The 15,115-nt window shown below is 52.8% G+C and overlaps 1 protein-coding gene across 3 annotated transcripts in view; it reads left to right on the top strand.

The window, feature by feature from the left end:
• The window catches only part of CACNA1E (calcium voltage-gated channel subunit alpha1 E), a 109,689-nt gene that overhangs the window by 53,653 nt on the left and 40,921 nt on the right, over positions 1–15,115 (top strand). For 2 of the 3 annotated variants that reach the window (XM_079313871.1, XM_079313872.1), the window contains exons 9-20: positions 3,968–4,083; positions 4,983–5,036; positions 5,383–5,508; positions 5,750–5,959; positions 7,277–7,389; positions 7,632–7,744; positions 7,878–8,009; positions 8,301–8,373; positions 9,092–9,209; positions 9,496–9,563; positions 11,104–11,201; positions 14,818–14,874. In XM_079313871.1, the coding sequence (XP_079169997.1) occupies positions 3,968–4,083; positions 4,983–5,036; positions 5,383–5,508; positions 5,750–5,959; positions 7,277–7,389; positions 7,632–7,744; positions 7,878–8,009; positions 8,301–8,373; positions 9,092–9,209; positions 9,496–9,563; positions 11,104–11,201; positions 14,818–14,874 (1,278 nt within the window). The remainder of the gene's footprint in view (positions 1–3,967; positions 4,084–4,982; positions 5,037–5,382; positions 5,509–5,749; positions 5,960–7,276; positions 7,390–7,631; positions 7,745–7,877; positions 8,010–8,300; positions 8,374–9,091; positions 9,210–9,495; positions 9,564–11,103; positions 11,202–14,817; positions 14,875–15,115) is intronic. The other variant, XM_079313873.1, reaches the window with a different exon arrangement.

Genomic DNA, 15,115 nt, shown 5'->3' with positions numbered 1-15,115 from the left:
ATCCAGCCGGCCTTGAATCTCCTCTGACTCTGGCAGTTCAAGTGAACTCAAATCAAGCAGTTACCCTCACTGAAAAGCTCGTGGTGTCCTTCAAAGCAGGCCACCTTCCCCGTGCAGAGGTTTTTGTACCTCCTGGACACCCTGCTCCTGCCTCTGCCATGGGTTCAGTGCAGTAATCCCAGTCTGCAGTGCCAGCTCTGCCTGTCACCGTCTGTTTGAGTTGAGGCTCCAGGTTACAGACTGCACAGTCAGTTCAACACTCTCACTGCAGTTCCTTTACACCTCTTGGGTAAATACCATCTGATCCCCCCGGTCTGCAACTGTCTCAGCTGTGTTTGCCACACCGTCTGTTGTCAGTTCTGTCCCATAACCTTCTCTGACACCCTCCTGGAGTCTCAGAGGCACTTTTTCCTCAGATTGTGGTGCTCAAACCTCAAGTGGAGCCATGAGCAGAGAGACCTGAGGAGAGCAGAAGTGTTACCTGATGTCTTACAGATGATCTCTCTTGTTATGCATCCCATTATATTTGTTTTTTTTTTTCATAGCTGCTGCCTCATCCCATGTGTAATTCAGTATTTCTCTGATTCCCATCCTGTCCTTTCTGCTGCCTCAAGTTGTTTTAAGGCTGATTTGATAACTGGTTTGCTGGAAGCAAAATACCTTTAACAGAGGCAAGAGGTGGTGAATTGATGGGTTTGAAGATAGATGGTTTGTCATTTCAAAGCATGGAGGCCACAACATTGATGTGACCAGCACTGTTTACCTGCTTTGAACTCAAAGATGGTTTAAAAAGCAGAAAAATGGATTGCAGTAGCTGTGATATTCTTTTCCCTTGTTTTTGGTTCTTGGTTTTCTTGTAGTTGGTTGTTTGGGTTTTTTTTTCCTGTGTTTTGTTTTTTTTAAGAGGGAACCCATTGGAAGCTTACACAAGTGGTTCTCCCATTGAAACCAGACCTGGGCTTTCCAGTCCTTAGAGTAGATAATGTTGGAATAAGACCATCACTGTGGGGGCCTGGAGAGGAATGTGGCTGAGCATGGTGGTGTCCCCAAGGGTCTCCTGCCAGGAGCAGAGATGCTCTCAGGCCGCATGAGGGCAATGCCAAGGCTCTGGAGGAGAATTTGCAGGCAGAGGAGGAGTGAAGCAACTGTGCTCCCACTGCCCTGGTGGGCACAGGGTGTGGGGGAATGGTGCCCTGGGGAGGAGGAGGACAGATGGCACAAGGATCCCCAGACCCTACCAGGGCTTTCAGAAATTGCCTCTAGAGCTCTCTGAGTGCCTTTGGCTCCATGAGGCTGGGCAGAGAGGGGCTGCAGTGACACGGGGTTGGCATCATGGATTTTGGCTGTCGGGGATGGATGCTTTTGAGCTGGAGCTGTTGGGATTTGGGGTCAGAAGACCCAGGTGGACAAGCTGAGGTGCTGCTGGTGGAGACTGTGCAATCTGCTGGGGTGCTCTGAGGCCTGTTGCTCAGTGGGCAGCACCACCCTGGGCTCTTTGCAGGGCAGAACTGGGCTGTTCCTGGTGATGCAACCCCAAGAGAGCAGGAGCAGAACCCTTCAATGGGAGGCAGGCACCCTCTCTCTGGGCGATGCCAGGCTGCCCTGCCTGTGACTTGGAGCCTTCCCAAGCTGCTGTCAGTCACCATGGCTGGCCCTGCTCTCTCTCACACACACACAGTATTATCTCTACCCGCTGCTGCAAATTGGCTCTGAGCAATCCTTGATCTGTCAGCATCGCCTACCCACTCTCAGATGTCACCAGCCCCCGCTGCTGCCCTGCTCGGGAACGTGTCTCTCTGAAATGTAATAATTCATTAAGTTGAGATTAACTTTGTTTTTTCCCCCCTCCTCCCCTTTCTGCCACCCCTTCCTCCTTCTAATGGACAAAAGCAATTAAGCTCCATTAGGGATCAAGTGAGTGGGAAGTGGCTCCCTCAGAGACTCTGCCGCAGCTGCATGGACCTTGTCCCTGGCACCAGCCTCCTGTAAATTAGTGCTCCACCAGCAAAAGGGATGGCTAGGGGGAAAGTGTTGCTTGAGGAGCATCTTTTCCAATGCCCCATTCCCTTCTGCAGGAAAAGGTGGCTTGAGGCTCAGCTGGTCCTGCTGGGTGGCTTCCACCATAGGCACATGATGATAGTTTCTCTTGCCGTGCAGCAAAAGGAGCTGGAGGACAGAGGGATGGGCAAGCAGAAAGCAGCAGAGAGTAGCCAGGTAGCTGATACAAACCAGGAGGAGCTTCCCAAGTTCTCCCAGTTGCTCACAAGCAACTCCACAAGCCTGGAGAGGAGAAGGCTCTGGGGAAACCTTAGAGCCCCTTCCTGTGCCTAAAGTTTCAAGAGAGCTGGACAGGGACTTTGGACAAGGCTGTGTAGTTACAAGATAAGGGGAATGGCTACCCACTGACAGAGAGCAGGGTTGCATTGGATATTAGAGACAAATTCTTCCCTGTGAGGTGATGAGGGCCTGGCACAGGCTGCTCAGAGAAGCTGTGGCTGCCGCTTCCTTGGAAGTGTTCAAGGGTTGGTTGGATGGGACTCTCAGCAGCCTGGGGTAGTGGAAGGTGTCCCTGGCCATGGCAAGGAATGAGATGATCTTTAAGGTGCCTTCCAACCCAAATAATTCTAGGATTTTATATCTGTGGGGTCAGGGAAAAGTGCTGCCAAGGCTGCCCAGAAATATGGCCCATGGGGCAGAGCTGGGAGGACCAGAGGACCAAACCAGAGGAGGACAGACAACTTCCCCTGTGACTCTAAACAGCATCTTCTCATTCTTTGACACCCCAAATTTGCAAAGGCTGATGAGGAGTGATAGTACAGCCAAAATTCTCCTGCCTTTCCTTGAGCTAGAGCAAGAAGGTGTTTTGGCATGGTATGCCCAAAACTGAGACTGCATTTCACTGTTGGCTGGGGAGGTCCTTCCTTCTCCCCCATCTCCTCCCACCCTCCTTCCCTTCACTTAGGCTGCTTTTCTCTTCCTTGCCTTTTGTTTCACCCCCCCTTTCCCTGCCCCAGGAAGAAAATCTCATTTCAGTCTGAAAGCCAGTGCTGGAGGGGGAGTCTGACGCTTAATGCCAGAGCGGCAGGAAACTTCACCTTCCTGGGGTGGAATTAAAAGCGCTTGAATTGTCTGGGGATCTTAAACAAGAGATGCAGGGAACATTCCGGGCTTTCCACACAAACACACACACACACACACACACATGCAAAAGCCCACACAGCATCAGGGTGTAATAGCTCAGCTGGGGTAATGCACTTGAAGGCTCTCTGCAGCAGACAGACCAGCTCTTTCCATTCTTTGGAATAGTTTTTTGTTTTTTGAGGCCTGATATTGCTGCTGGTCTCTGGGGAGAGATGTTCCTCTCACAGAGAGAGCAATGCCATTTGTTCTTTGTGATCAGGCTTGCCTCTCAGCTTCCTGGGACTGGGAAGGGGCTGAGGGCGTGGAGTTCTGTAGATGTTGGGATTAGGGGATGGGGCAGGGAGTCTCTGTGCTGGTCATCACACCTGGACAGCTCTTGTGAGACCCTGAGATCCAGAGGAGGGCAGTCTCAAGTTCTGGGAAAATACTCCAAGGAGAGGGTGGAAAGGAAAAGGATTCAGAGGAAGAGGTGAAGGCAAAGGACCTTCCCTCCTCCATCTCCCCACTGCCTTCTCACCGTGCCCAGCTTCTATTCCCTGGAGGGACATGCAGAAGCTGAGCTGGCTCTGGAGCTGGGTGGCACTGGGAGCATTCTCCCTGAGTGGCAGCAGCTCCCAGCTGCATCATGCAGGACTGAACAATCAAGCAGGGTGTTTACTCCCATCCATCCATTCCTGCTTTTCTCCTCCCTGACCATTCACCCATCCTCTGGTGGCTGGGGTTGGCCGAGCTTGGTCCCTGCTTTCTGTGCCGGGGCTCCCCAGCCCCTTGGGCACGCTGCTGCCCCTGGGCCCTGCTCTCATCCCTCCCTCCTGCCCTTCCCCAGGGAGTTTGCCAAAGAGAGAGAGCGCGTGGAGAACCGCCGAGCCTTCATGAAGCTGCGGCGCCAGCAGCAGATCGAGCGGGAGCTCAACGGCTACCGGGCGTGGATAGACAAAGCGGGTAAAGGATACTGCCAGGGGGGCTGGGGGACACAGGCTGCTGGTGGTGTGTGGTGCTGGGCAGAGGAAGGAATCCCCAGAGTGCCCAAGGTGCTCACATGGTGATGCTGAGTGCATGGGTGAGCTTGGTGTGATGGTCGAACCGGGCTTTGGGTGACTCACCATCCTCCAGCTGTGTGAAATTGTCACATTCTGTGCATGAAGCACATGCTCTGCCATGGCTCCCTCTCTCCTGGTGTTTGCTGGAGTCCCCTGCAGTGGCGGGCAGTGGGGAAGAAGAGCAGTGAACAGGGAGAGGGGTTTTCCAGTTAAATCTCCTCCTGAAGCCATCTGGAGGGGATGAACTTACTGGTTCCTACCTTGGGACTCCTGGACCTGGGCTGGGGGTGGTGGAGGTTCCAGGCTTCCTCCTGACACAGGCGTAACAGCCCGTGGGTGTTGGTTCCCAAACTGCCACAGCCCATGTCCTCGCTTGCTCCTTGTAGGAATCAGGTCAGTGCATTCAGCTCTGGGAAGGGAAGATTTACACTTCCATCCAGCTTTCAGATTTGTAAAAGATGGGTGTGTTCAAATGAATACTGAGCACCAGACCTCAGCTTTAGTCCTGGGCTGGGTGGCTTGGCCCCAGACCTGCCTACAATTTTAAGCTCCTTTCTTTCTTTTGTGAGGTTAATGACAGTGGAGGGAGAAGGGCTGATCACAAGTAGCTATTCTTTCTAATGAAATGTTTGGTAGCTGCCACTTGTCACCCTCCAAAATTCGCTTTTGGGCCCTTAACCAATACTTGGTAGAAGTTTGCAGTCTAGAGCCAGGCTCTGGGCTGGGGGAAGTTCTGAGGTACAAGGCAGTGACATGTGACAGTGCCTTGTCTCCTGATGCTGAACTGTATGTTTTGCATAGAGGAAGTCATGCTGGCTGAAGAGAACAAAAATTCGGGGACCTCAGCCTTAGAAGGTAAGACTAGCAATGCCCTTAAAATCTGCCTGCCCTTCCTTCTGCTTGCCTAGAGCTGGAGGCTCAGACCCTCCAGCTGTGGTGGGAGGTCTGGGGAGGCCACAGCGGGGTCTGCAGCCCAGCAGAGGGGTGAGGGGAGGTGGATGGGCACCATAACTCCTGAGAGAGCGTGGAGGCTGGGAGATGTCAGGTCCCACACGAGGGATAACTCTGGACTAGGATCACCTGGGTCCCTCTGCCCTCCTACCAGACCTGAGCACTGATCACCAGGTCCTGATCCAACGAGGTGGCTGCTGGCTGAGTTGGGCCACTGAGACTCCAGCAGCTGTTCCTCTTGCCTTCCCAGTGCTCAGGCGAGCCACCATCAAGCGGAACCGGACGGATGCCATGTCGGGTGACGAGCACTGCGTTGACATCTCCTCTGTGGGCGAGCGGAGGCTGGCGCAGAGAAGACCTCTGCATCCAACCTTGGGTCAGTGCAGTCTGCAGCTTGCTTCCCCCAAACCTCTGCCAGATGATTGGGTTCCCAGAGTCACACCCATCACGTGGAGAGTGTCACAGACCAGCCATCTCTGCTGGTTTAGCAGCAAACCTCCTGTGCTGTATAAAAATTATCTGGATGAGCGCTCCACAAGAGCAATGTCCGTGAGCCACCTGTCCTGTCTCATGTTGCAGGAACACTCAACTCCTTGTTCCCCTTCTTTTTCCTTCAGGTAACCCCTCGAGTCACTCTGGCCTCAAAGGTGCCAGGGTGGACGGTGCCTCCTACCTACGGCACAAGGAGCGACTCCTGCGCATCTCCGTTCGCCACATGGTGAAATCCCAGGTCTTCTACTGGATCGTCCTGAGCCTGGTGGCTCTCAACACTGCCTGTGTGGCCATCGTCCATCACAACCAGCCAGCCTGGCTCACCCACTTCCTCTGTGAGTCCCTGGGTTTGGTGTGAGTGGGACAGCTCTGCCTGGGCAGGAAAACCCTCCTTGTCTCCAGTGGTTGGAGGTTGCAGCACACCCTCACTGCTTGTCTTGAGGCACACAGGGATGAGTCCCGCCACAGCTGTGCTGGTGTGGAGCTGGGTGGGGAATAACCTCAGCTCCAGTCACTGTTGATAACAAAGGACCACGTACAGATATTTAATTCAACTTTGCCCTTGACCCCATGGCCGCTGAGGGCTGTCTCAGCCTTGTGAGCAAACATGGAGGAGTTGTGCTGGCTCTGTGTCCTTCAGGTCTGATATGTTCTGAGAGAGAAACGCTGCCTGTCTCAGTGGAGTTTATCCCAAAATTGTGAACAGTGGTGATGGAGAGCTGGCCGGAGAACCACCTTTGAATGTGCACAAGCTATTGCTGGAAAGGTGTGAATTTTTAGGGATGGGACTGGTCATGGCAGAACACCCTGATTAAAATCTTTGTGCAGAGCATGGTGACGGAATCCCAGGCTTGGAGGTTCTCAGTTATGGAGCCTCCCTGAGCCCAGCATGGGCCGGGGCACAAGGTCAGGTCTTGGAAGCACTGGGGCTATGTCCTCTGCAGCGTGGGCTACTGCAGAGCAGCATGGTCACTGCCATGTGTCACTCCTGAGCTGCTGCAGTGGGGACAGCGCTGCTTTCTCAGATGTGTTATTCTTCCTCACCATGAAAATGTCCCTGCCAAGCCCCAGCTCTACCCAAATCTACAGTAGTAGGCTCAGGCCTGCTGGGCTCCCAGCATGATGTGGTAAGGTATGGCAGCTAGTCGTGGTGAGAAGCATCTTCTGGGAAAGGTGAAGAGCAAGGCTCTTGCCTGCTAAATGTTTATGAAATAGCTGGAAAGGCTTTTCACTGGCTCTTGGCTGTTTGGCTCTGTTTCCCTGGCCAAATTCCAGCCATGCAATGATTTTAGTCCAGGTTGATAATATTCCACTACAGTGTTGTGTGGTTGATGCCTTTGTAGGCTCCTCAGCTGCTGTGGTTTAATGCCAAAGTGCTGCTCTGCTCTGTGCTGGCCATTTCTGGTCCTCTCAATCCCCTGGGACACTGGTGTATCTTCCCTGAATGATTAACTCATGGGCTTGATGCTCTGTTACATACAGTTTAGCTCCTCACAGATAAAATTCCCTCATCCCAAACCCTGAGTTTGGGAATGCAACATGGTCCTTGACTTGTCCCATCTCTGTGGTGTGCTGGATGCTCAGCTGGTGGGTGCATGCAGTGTGCTCCCCACAGCTTGGTGCCTCAAGCATGCTTGGGTTTTGTCTTCCAGACTATGCAGAGTTCCTGTTTCTTGGGCTCTTCCTTCTGGAGATGTCCTTAAAGATGTACGGGATGGGGCCACGCCTTTACTTCCATTCTTCCTTCAACTGCTTCGACTGTGGGGTGAGCAGCCCCAGGGATGCTGTGGGTGTGGGGGGAGATGCTTGGCAGGGTCTGCAATGCAAGGCACTGAAGAGGAGATCAGGACGGCCCTCAGAGTGGGCAGGGAGCACTTTCAGCCAAGACATCCTGAAACACCAGGTCCTGGATGGGGTAGTGGGTGCCTCATCTTTGGGGATGTTGATATTCCATGCAACAGCCCATCCTGAGCCTGTCTTTGACTTGTGGCTGTGTCTGCTTCTCAGGTGACAGTGGGAAGCATCTTTGAAGTGGTTTGGGCTATATTCAGACCAGGAACCTCTTTTGGGATCAGTGTCCTACGAGCTCTTCGTCTCCTGCGGATATTTAAAATAACCAAGTGCGTACCCACCACCAGTGCCTGTCATTCTCCATCTCAAACTGTGGCTGCAGCCCAGGTCCAGTCACTCCTGCTCTCCTGCTGATGGCATCAGCATCCATGCCCGTGCTCCAGCAATATCTCTCTTTTCTAGGTACTGGGCGTCCCTGAGGAATTTGGTGGTCTCGCTGATGAGCTCCATGAAATCTATTATCAGTCTGCTCTTCCTCCTCTTCCTCTTCATTGTGGTCTTTGCCCTGCTGGGAATGCAGCTGTTTGGAGGCAGGTATGTAGTTTCAAGGCTGAGGAACAGGAGTTTCTTGGTGTTAAAGCGAAGTGATGACACCCTCTTTAGGGGCCCAGCAGTCTCCTCCTACACAAAAATCCCTGCTTGAGGGCTGCCTTTGGGTTGTGTGGGTCCTTCTGGCCAGGAGACCTTCTGGTTTCTGGCACCAAATGCTCAGGAGACGTGTGGGGAAAGGTCCTCCTAAACACAAGATAACTGACAGTACAGCAGCCAGGGCTTTGGTGACCTTGGTATTCCATCCTGTTTATGTTCACCTGGTTCCCTTTCCAGATTTAACTTCATGGATGGGACTCCATCGGCCAACTTTGACACCTTCCCTGCAGCCATCATGACGGTGTTTCAGGTAGGAGCTGGGCTGCCAGGAGACTCAACAAGGGGACTTGGGACCACCTGCTCACTCCTCATGGCTGGGAGGGGCTCTTCACACCAAACAAGTTCCCCTCTGTTGTTTCCTCCCTCTCCTGTACAACAAAGTGGATAGAAAGAGATGGAAACGCTTCCGCCTCTGTTACAGGAGATGAGGAGTTTCAAAACTCTTCTGAGGGAGATGGGGCTGTTTAGTCTGGAGAAAAGGAGACTCAGGGGTGACCTTATCACTTCTACACCTTCCTGAAAGGTGATTGTAGTCAGGTGGGGGTCGGTTTCTTTCTCCAGGCAGCACTGACAGAATGAGAGGACACAGTCTCAAGCTGCGCCAGGGTAGATACAGGCTGGATTTTAGGAAAAAGTTTCTCATGGGAAGAGTGATAAAGTACTGGAATGGTCTGCCCGGGGATGTGGTGGAGTCACCATCCCTGGGTGTGTTTAAAAAAAGACTGGATGTGGTACTCAGTGCCATGGTCTAGTTGAGGTGTTAGGGCATGGGCTGGACTCGATGATCTTGAAGGTCTCTTCCAACCTTGTGAATTTAAGTCCTCATCAGTGTGCAACGGGATCTGCCTCAAGGGCTGCAGCTGCAGAAGGGCTTTTCCACTGTGAGGGGGCTCCTGTGTGTTGGTGGCACAGGTGTGCAGGTGACGGGGAGGGGCAGGTGACAGAGCTGCTGCCGTGTGTCCCTGCAGATCCTGACGGGCGAGGACTGGAACGAGGTGATGTACAATGGCATCCGCTCCCAGGGAGGTGTGCGCTCGGGGATGTGGTCCTCCATCTACTTCATCGTGCTCACCTTGTTTGGGAACTGTATCCACCAGGCTGCTGTGCTTTTCCTGCTGACACCCATCTCCTCACCCTCTCTGGGCTGCTCCTTCCTCCCCTCCCAGCCCAGGGAGACCCGTCACACGGTGTGGCAGTGCTGGGTGTCCCAAGGAGAAGGAGCTGTGGGGAGGTGCACTGAGGGCTGTTTTCGTGGGGTGGGTGGGGAGTTTGTGCCTTGAGCTGGTGAGGAGCCATCCAGGCCACCCTCCCTTGGGAGCTGCAGATACACATGTCCTTAACACGCGGCTTGTGCATCCTTAGCTGCTCTCAGATACTCTGCTGAATGTCTTCTTGGCCATTGCTGTGGACAACCTGGCCAACGCTCAGGAGCTCACCAAGGTACCTTCCTGCTGCTGCTTTTCCTTCTCCTGCAGAGAGAGTGGGGGCAGAGCCATTTAGGCTTTGAATTAGGAAAACGCTTAAACTTGCTGGTCTTTCCAGGAACACCCACACTTCAAGTATGGCTTCAACTATTTCTCCCTTTAAACTTCCCTGTTCTGTGTGCCATCAGTCAGATGGAGATAACCCTCATTGTTGGATGGGATCTGGTGTGGAGTGGGAAGCATTTTCCAGTGGTGTCAATATTTATTCCCCATCTGCCTACTGGGCAGCAGATGTGATTTAGGATGCAATTTAGGCTGGTGCTTAGCTGCTTTTAAGACCATGCTGGGGAATATTTGGGGAATGCTGAATTGTTGGGGCACCATCTGGATAAACGGTGAGTAGGAGAGAGCTGCAAGGGTCGTTGCCACTCTGTGGAGCAGACCAGTGATCCTGCGGTGCCCAGATTTTTGTGTGCTATTACTCACACCCCTGGGGCGCACTGGGTGGCATCCACGCTGGTGTGAATCTGACCCTAAACGGGGCATGGTGCTGGTTTGCCTGAGGGGTGTGTGCGGGCTCCTCCCATGGTGGTGGGATGCAGATGGCACTGAAAGGGGCTGAGAGGGATGGGAGAGCCCCACGGGTACCAGCAGCATCAATTAAGAGAGCGCTGAGTTTTTGAAAAGGCTGAATGCTCGCTAATGACTCCTAATGACTTTCTTTGCTCTGGAGACACAACCATGCTCATTAAAGCAACCCGGTCATTCGTGGATGCCTTACCCCCTGCTCAGTTTGGGGGATGGCTGTCTGGCCCCTGTGGCTGTGAAGAAGGGAGGGCTGAGCTGGTCTGCTCTGCCTGGGGCTGTCCCACCGTGCTCAGCCCAGCTCTCGCCTGGAGTGGGCTGGGTTCACTCACTCCAGCAGCACTGATGCCTTGGGGAAGATTTGGTGGTGAGCCTGCATCCCCACAGCACGAGGGAAATGAACTGTCTCTGCAAGTGATGCCTTAAGATTTTAGCCTTTATATTTTTCAATTACTGCATTACTCCAAAACTCCACATAAAATGTTAATTGTCTTTACATTTTGGTCGGACAAAGCAATTCCTCTGGGCCTGTGATACAAGGACACCCTACAGCCTCAGGCCCTGAAAAGCATAAACAAAAGCGAATTATAGGGGAGCAAACTGGGGGTATATGACTTAATTACCTGAAGCTGTGTTTGGAGGATTAACCCCTGATATGTAAATGAACCAAATTTGCAATTGTCTGAAAAACTTGTGACCACTTCCATCTTGGATGTATCCCCTCTCAGAGGCTTTTGACTGCCCAAGTTGAACCTATTCAAGGTCTTTAATCAATCCCCACTTTTATTCTCTTAATCTTGTTGAGCCTCTGCTCTAGGTGGCCACTCCAAGGCATCAGAAGTGCAGGTCCCCCTCAATCCCTCAAGCATTGGCATCAAGGGTTGCCCTGCACATCCCTCACTGCTCCTGATGCCTGAGCATTCCCTCAGAGCCCTGACATCCCGCTGAGCAATGTCCCTTTTTCTCTGCAGGATGAGCAGGAGGAAGAGGAGGCCTTCAACCAGAAGCATGCCCTTCAGAAAGCCAAAGAAGTCAGCCCCATGTCTGCCCCAAACATGCCTGCTATCGAGTGAGTGACTCCCCAACACCACCCTGGTGACCCCCCGAGCCCAGCCAGGCTTAGGAGGGCACAGAGCTGCAACAGAGCCTGTCATGGCTGCTTGGGGTGGCTGCCAACAAGAAAAAGGGGTCCCCACATGGGGTGACTCCCTGTCTTATCATCTTCCTGAAGATGGATGGAGGTCTAGGAGTGTGCTCCCCACGAGGAGCAGTGCTTGTAGAGAGGTGACAACGTGGGGAGCAGGTCACCAGGGTGGCCCTGGAATTGCCAACCTCCACACCAAGCTGCAGCCTCAGTGCTTGGGCATGGTGAAAATATGCTAGAAGAGGCTTTCTGCCCCAAATATAGAGCTCAAGCACTCAGGGCTGATGGTAGGAGGCTGGCGAGGAGGAAGGTATCTCAAGTTATGCTTGAGGAGGGGTGATATTTGTTCCTGGGGAGTGTTTCTTCATGGCAGAGCTGCAGGAGAGCAGCCAGGGCTGGGGGAGAAGGGAGCAGTGGTGTCACAAATCTCCCTCGGGCTCCTTCCTTGGGAGCGAATGCAGTTAGGAAATATGGAGCGGGTTTGTGAAACCGTGTTTGATTGTACAAAAATTTGATTTGGGTGAGGAAAAAAGCCCCAAACCATATAAACCTCCAGCATGGTGTTAAGAAGCCTTGTCTCTGCATTTCAGCAGGAGAAAATTCTGTTTTTTCCTTCCTAGCTGCCTTTTTTCTCTTTATTTTGCGGTGTCATATGGTCTAAATCACATAAAACTTTCAAAGTCAACATTGGAACGAGGCGTTTTGATTTGTTTCCCAAAACAGTACATTTCAGTACAGCTGAAGGGATTATTTTCTTTTTTTTCCTCGTCTTCTTTTCTTTTTTTTTTTTTTAAATAGAATCCCTTCCCAAGGAATTTTAGGTTTCGTTATGCTTTGAAACCCAGCCAAGCTTGTACATGGCAGCAAATCTTTTGCAGATTTGCTGAGAGAAACTGCTGTCTTCAGGCTGGTGCTGATCTGGGGGGTCAGGGAATGGTCCCCTCCCTGGTTTGGCAGTGATGGGATGCTGTGGTCCTGCATCCTGAGTGGGTTTAGGGGCAGCAGGAACAAGCAGTGCTTGATCCCCCATATTTACCCCAGATTGGGGCTGATGGGATGTTCATAAAAATCTGTGTCTGCCCAAGTACTAGGGGGGTTTAGGGGAGGAGTGATGGAGTCTGTATGTTGGCTCTGTTCCTGGATACCAGTGGGAATGTGTTGGATAAAGTGAGGGAATAGAGAGCTTTAGGCTGTGGAAGAGGCTGAGGAATGGACAGATAGGAGAGAGGAAGAGGGGGAGATGGAATATATTAGGGCAGTCAAGGATTTGCCCACACTGCACATCCCTGATAGGGCTCTCTAGTCATTGTCAGATAGAGCTGGTTGGCAAAACAGATCTTTTCAACCTTCCCTTGTTGTTCTGGTGGCATTGAAAGGGGAGGTATTAATATTCATAAGGCTTTTTACCCACTCACCGACATGGATTGGGGTCAGGACCAGGCAGTACGACACCACCACGGGTTAGGCTTGATGCCTCAGATTTTGGTGGTGCTGAGCTTGTGGAGGGACAGTGGGGACTACACAGTGGTGGCAAAGGCAAAGCAGAGCTGGCACAGAAGGGAGTTGGGAGCTCAGAGCTGGTTTGTGTGGACACAGGCGGCTGCATTTCCACGCGGGTGCATTCAGGTTGGCATGGATGTTCCTGCTGGAGGAGAGATCCAGCAGTGTGGGGATGAATGGGTGCTCCCACACGGCCAGGGATGGCATGGGTGGCCGTGGTGGCCACTGGAGCATTGTGTTTGTAGCCAGGTATGGATGGCTTGGGGCTGCCAGATGGGCACGTGTTGGTGCCGGACGCGCTGCGTGGACACATCTGGAGGCTCAGTGTCCTGGATTGAAGGGCAGGTGTCTGCCAATAAAGGCAGAAACTTCTCTTTGAAATGGACAGTGTAAACTCACTCCAAATTATTATAATTTTGAAATTAAGGGGCTCTCAGGCAAAGATATGGGAATTAGGAATAACAGATCTTTACTAGGAAAATTAAAATAGAAATGCAGTATTACAAAGAACAATCCCAAACACTGCCAGAGTCAGAATCCAAGCTGACACCCGTCAGTCAGTCAGGGTGGTGGCAGCAGTCCCATTCAATGGTGGCTGCATCCTCCTGCAGGGGCAGATGTGGTTCAGCTGGAGCAGTGCTCCTGGAGAAGGTGCAGTTTCCTCTGAAGGTGCAGGGATGATGTGGAAAGCTCTGGCTTTCCTCTGGAATCCAGTGGGAAGAAGGTCCCTTGGTGTCCAAAATCTCATTTTTTCTCTGGGTAGGAAAGGCTTGGCTGCTCCCCCTGGTTGGAGCATCTCCCAGTGGGATGATGGAATTTTATCAGTCATGCAGTGGGACTGAATGGGCCAGCAGCAGATGATATCTGCCTGGAGGGAGTATGGGCTGTGGGAAGATAAAGATGATTGCCCCAGCTGGTTTAAAGCTGGCCCATTAGCAGGTAATATGTGCCAGGAGATCAGGGTCACTGTCCCACCCAGCTCAACAGATGGGGACAGAATACACATTGCTGGCCACATCCTGAATTGCAACCCAAGACACTCAGGCACTTGTGGGAATGCTGTGGGTGCCTGCAGCTCCAGCCCTGCACTGGGCCCTTCCCAGGCACAGGGATTTATGGAGATCATAATCACTGGCATGCCTGGAGCACCTCTCCCGTGAGCTTGGGCAGGGAGGATTGAAGTTGTTAAACCTGGAGACCTTAGAGCACCTTGAGAGAGCTGAAGAGGGACTTTGGACAAGGTGGCTTTTTGACAAGTGATGGGGGGAATGTCTTCAAACTGTTAGGAAGGGCCACAACAGCGAGCTTGCCAGAGCTCTAGAAGCATTTGCGCAGTGCTCTCAGGCACATGGTGGGATTCTTGGAGTTGTCCTGTGCAGGGTCAGGAGCTGGATTCCTCTCGGATCCCTTCAAACTGAGGATGTTCTGTATTTCTGTAATTGCATATTCTCAGGGCCGTGTTCTTGGAGCTGTGTGTATCTGAATCTTTTCTATGCTGACACAAAGGTTAAAGCCTGGAATCTCCCCAGTTGCTAACGTGTGTGAAGGACCTTGCCAGCCCTGTTAACTTGCTCTGTGTGGGGGCTGCTCAGGTGACAGGAACTCTATGGCATCTCAGCCTGGCCTTCTGTCTTGTGTTTGCTGGGGAACTCCACGCTCCCAGGGCAGCATCAGCTCAGAGTGATGACTCCGAGTAGCTCCAGGATGGCCTGATGCATTGCTTCCTCTTTCCAATTGCCATGTGCTGCTTGGGAGAAGTGAATCTGGAGCAGTTTGAGACAGCTGTTCAATATCCAAGGGTGTCTTGGAGCTTCTGAAGGGCTGGAGCCTGTACTGCCCTCCCGGTGCACAGTGTGGGAAAGGCTCCCAGGGAATGAAGTATTGGAAGTGAGTGCTGGCAGCCCGTGCCCAGCGTGGCCCTGGGGCTCGCTGTGGATGTGCTGGGCCAGGACGACTGGCTGCCCAGGGAGGGGGAACAGCTCTCTACACTGCCCACACGAGTGGAAGGAGGGCATTGAACCCGTTTGTTTTTCCTCCCCAGAAGAGACAGGAGGAGGAGACACCACATGTCGATGTGGGAGCCACGCAGCAGCCACCTGTATGTGGGCGGCGGGGGCGCGTGTCCGTCTGTGCCTCCTGTGCTGTCTGTGCGTCCGCGGGGCCAGGGCACACCCACACCCCGCAACCCTCCGGCCTGGCCGGCAGGGAACGGGCTAAAATTAACTCTGTGTGTGAGTGTGTGGGTGTGCTCTATCTGTGTGCCCAGTGCTACCCTTCACTGTGTGCCCTGTGTGTGTGAGCAGTGCCTGTGTGTGTGTGAGCAGTGCCCTGTGTGTGTG

This window comes from Erithacus rubecula, assembly GCF_903797595.1.
Source record: "Erithacus rubecula genome assembly, chromosome: 10".
Taxonomy (NCBI): domain Eukaryota; kingdom Metazoa; phylum Chordata; class Aves; order Passeriformes; family Muscicapidae; genus Erithacus; species Erithacus rubecula.
This window is presented reverse-complemented; position numbering and strand designations above follow the sequence as displayed.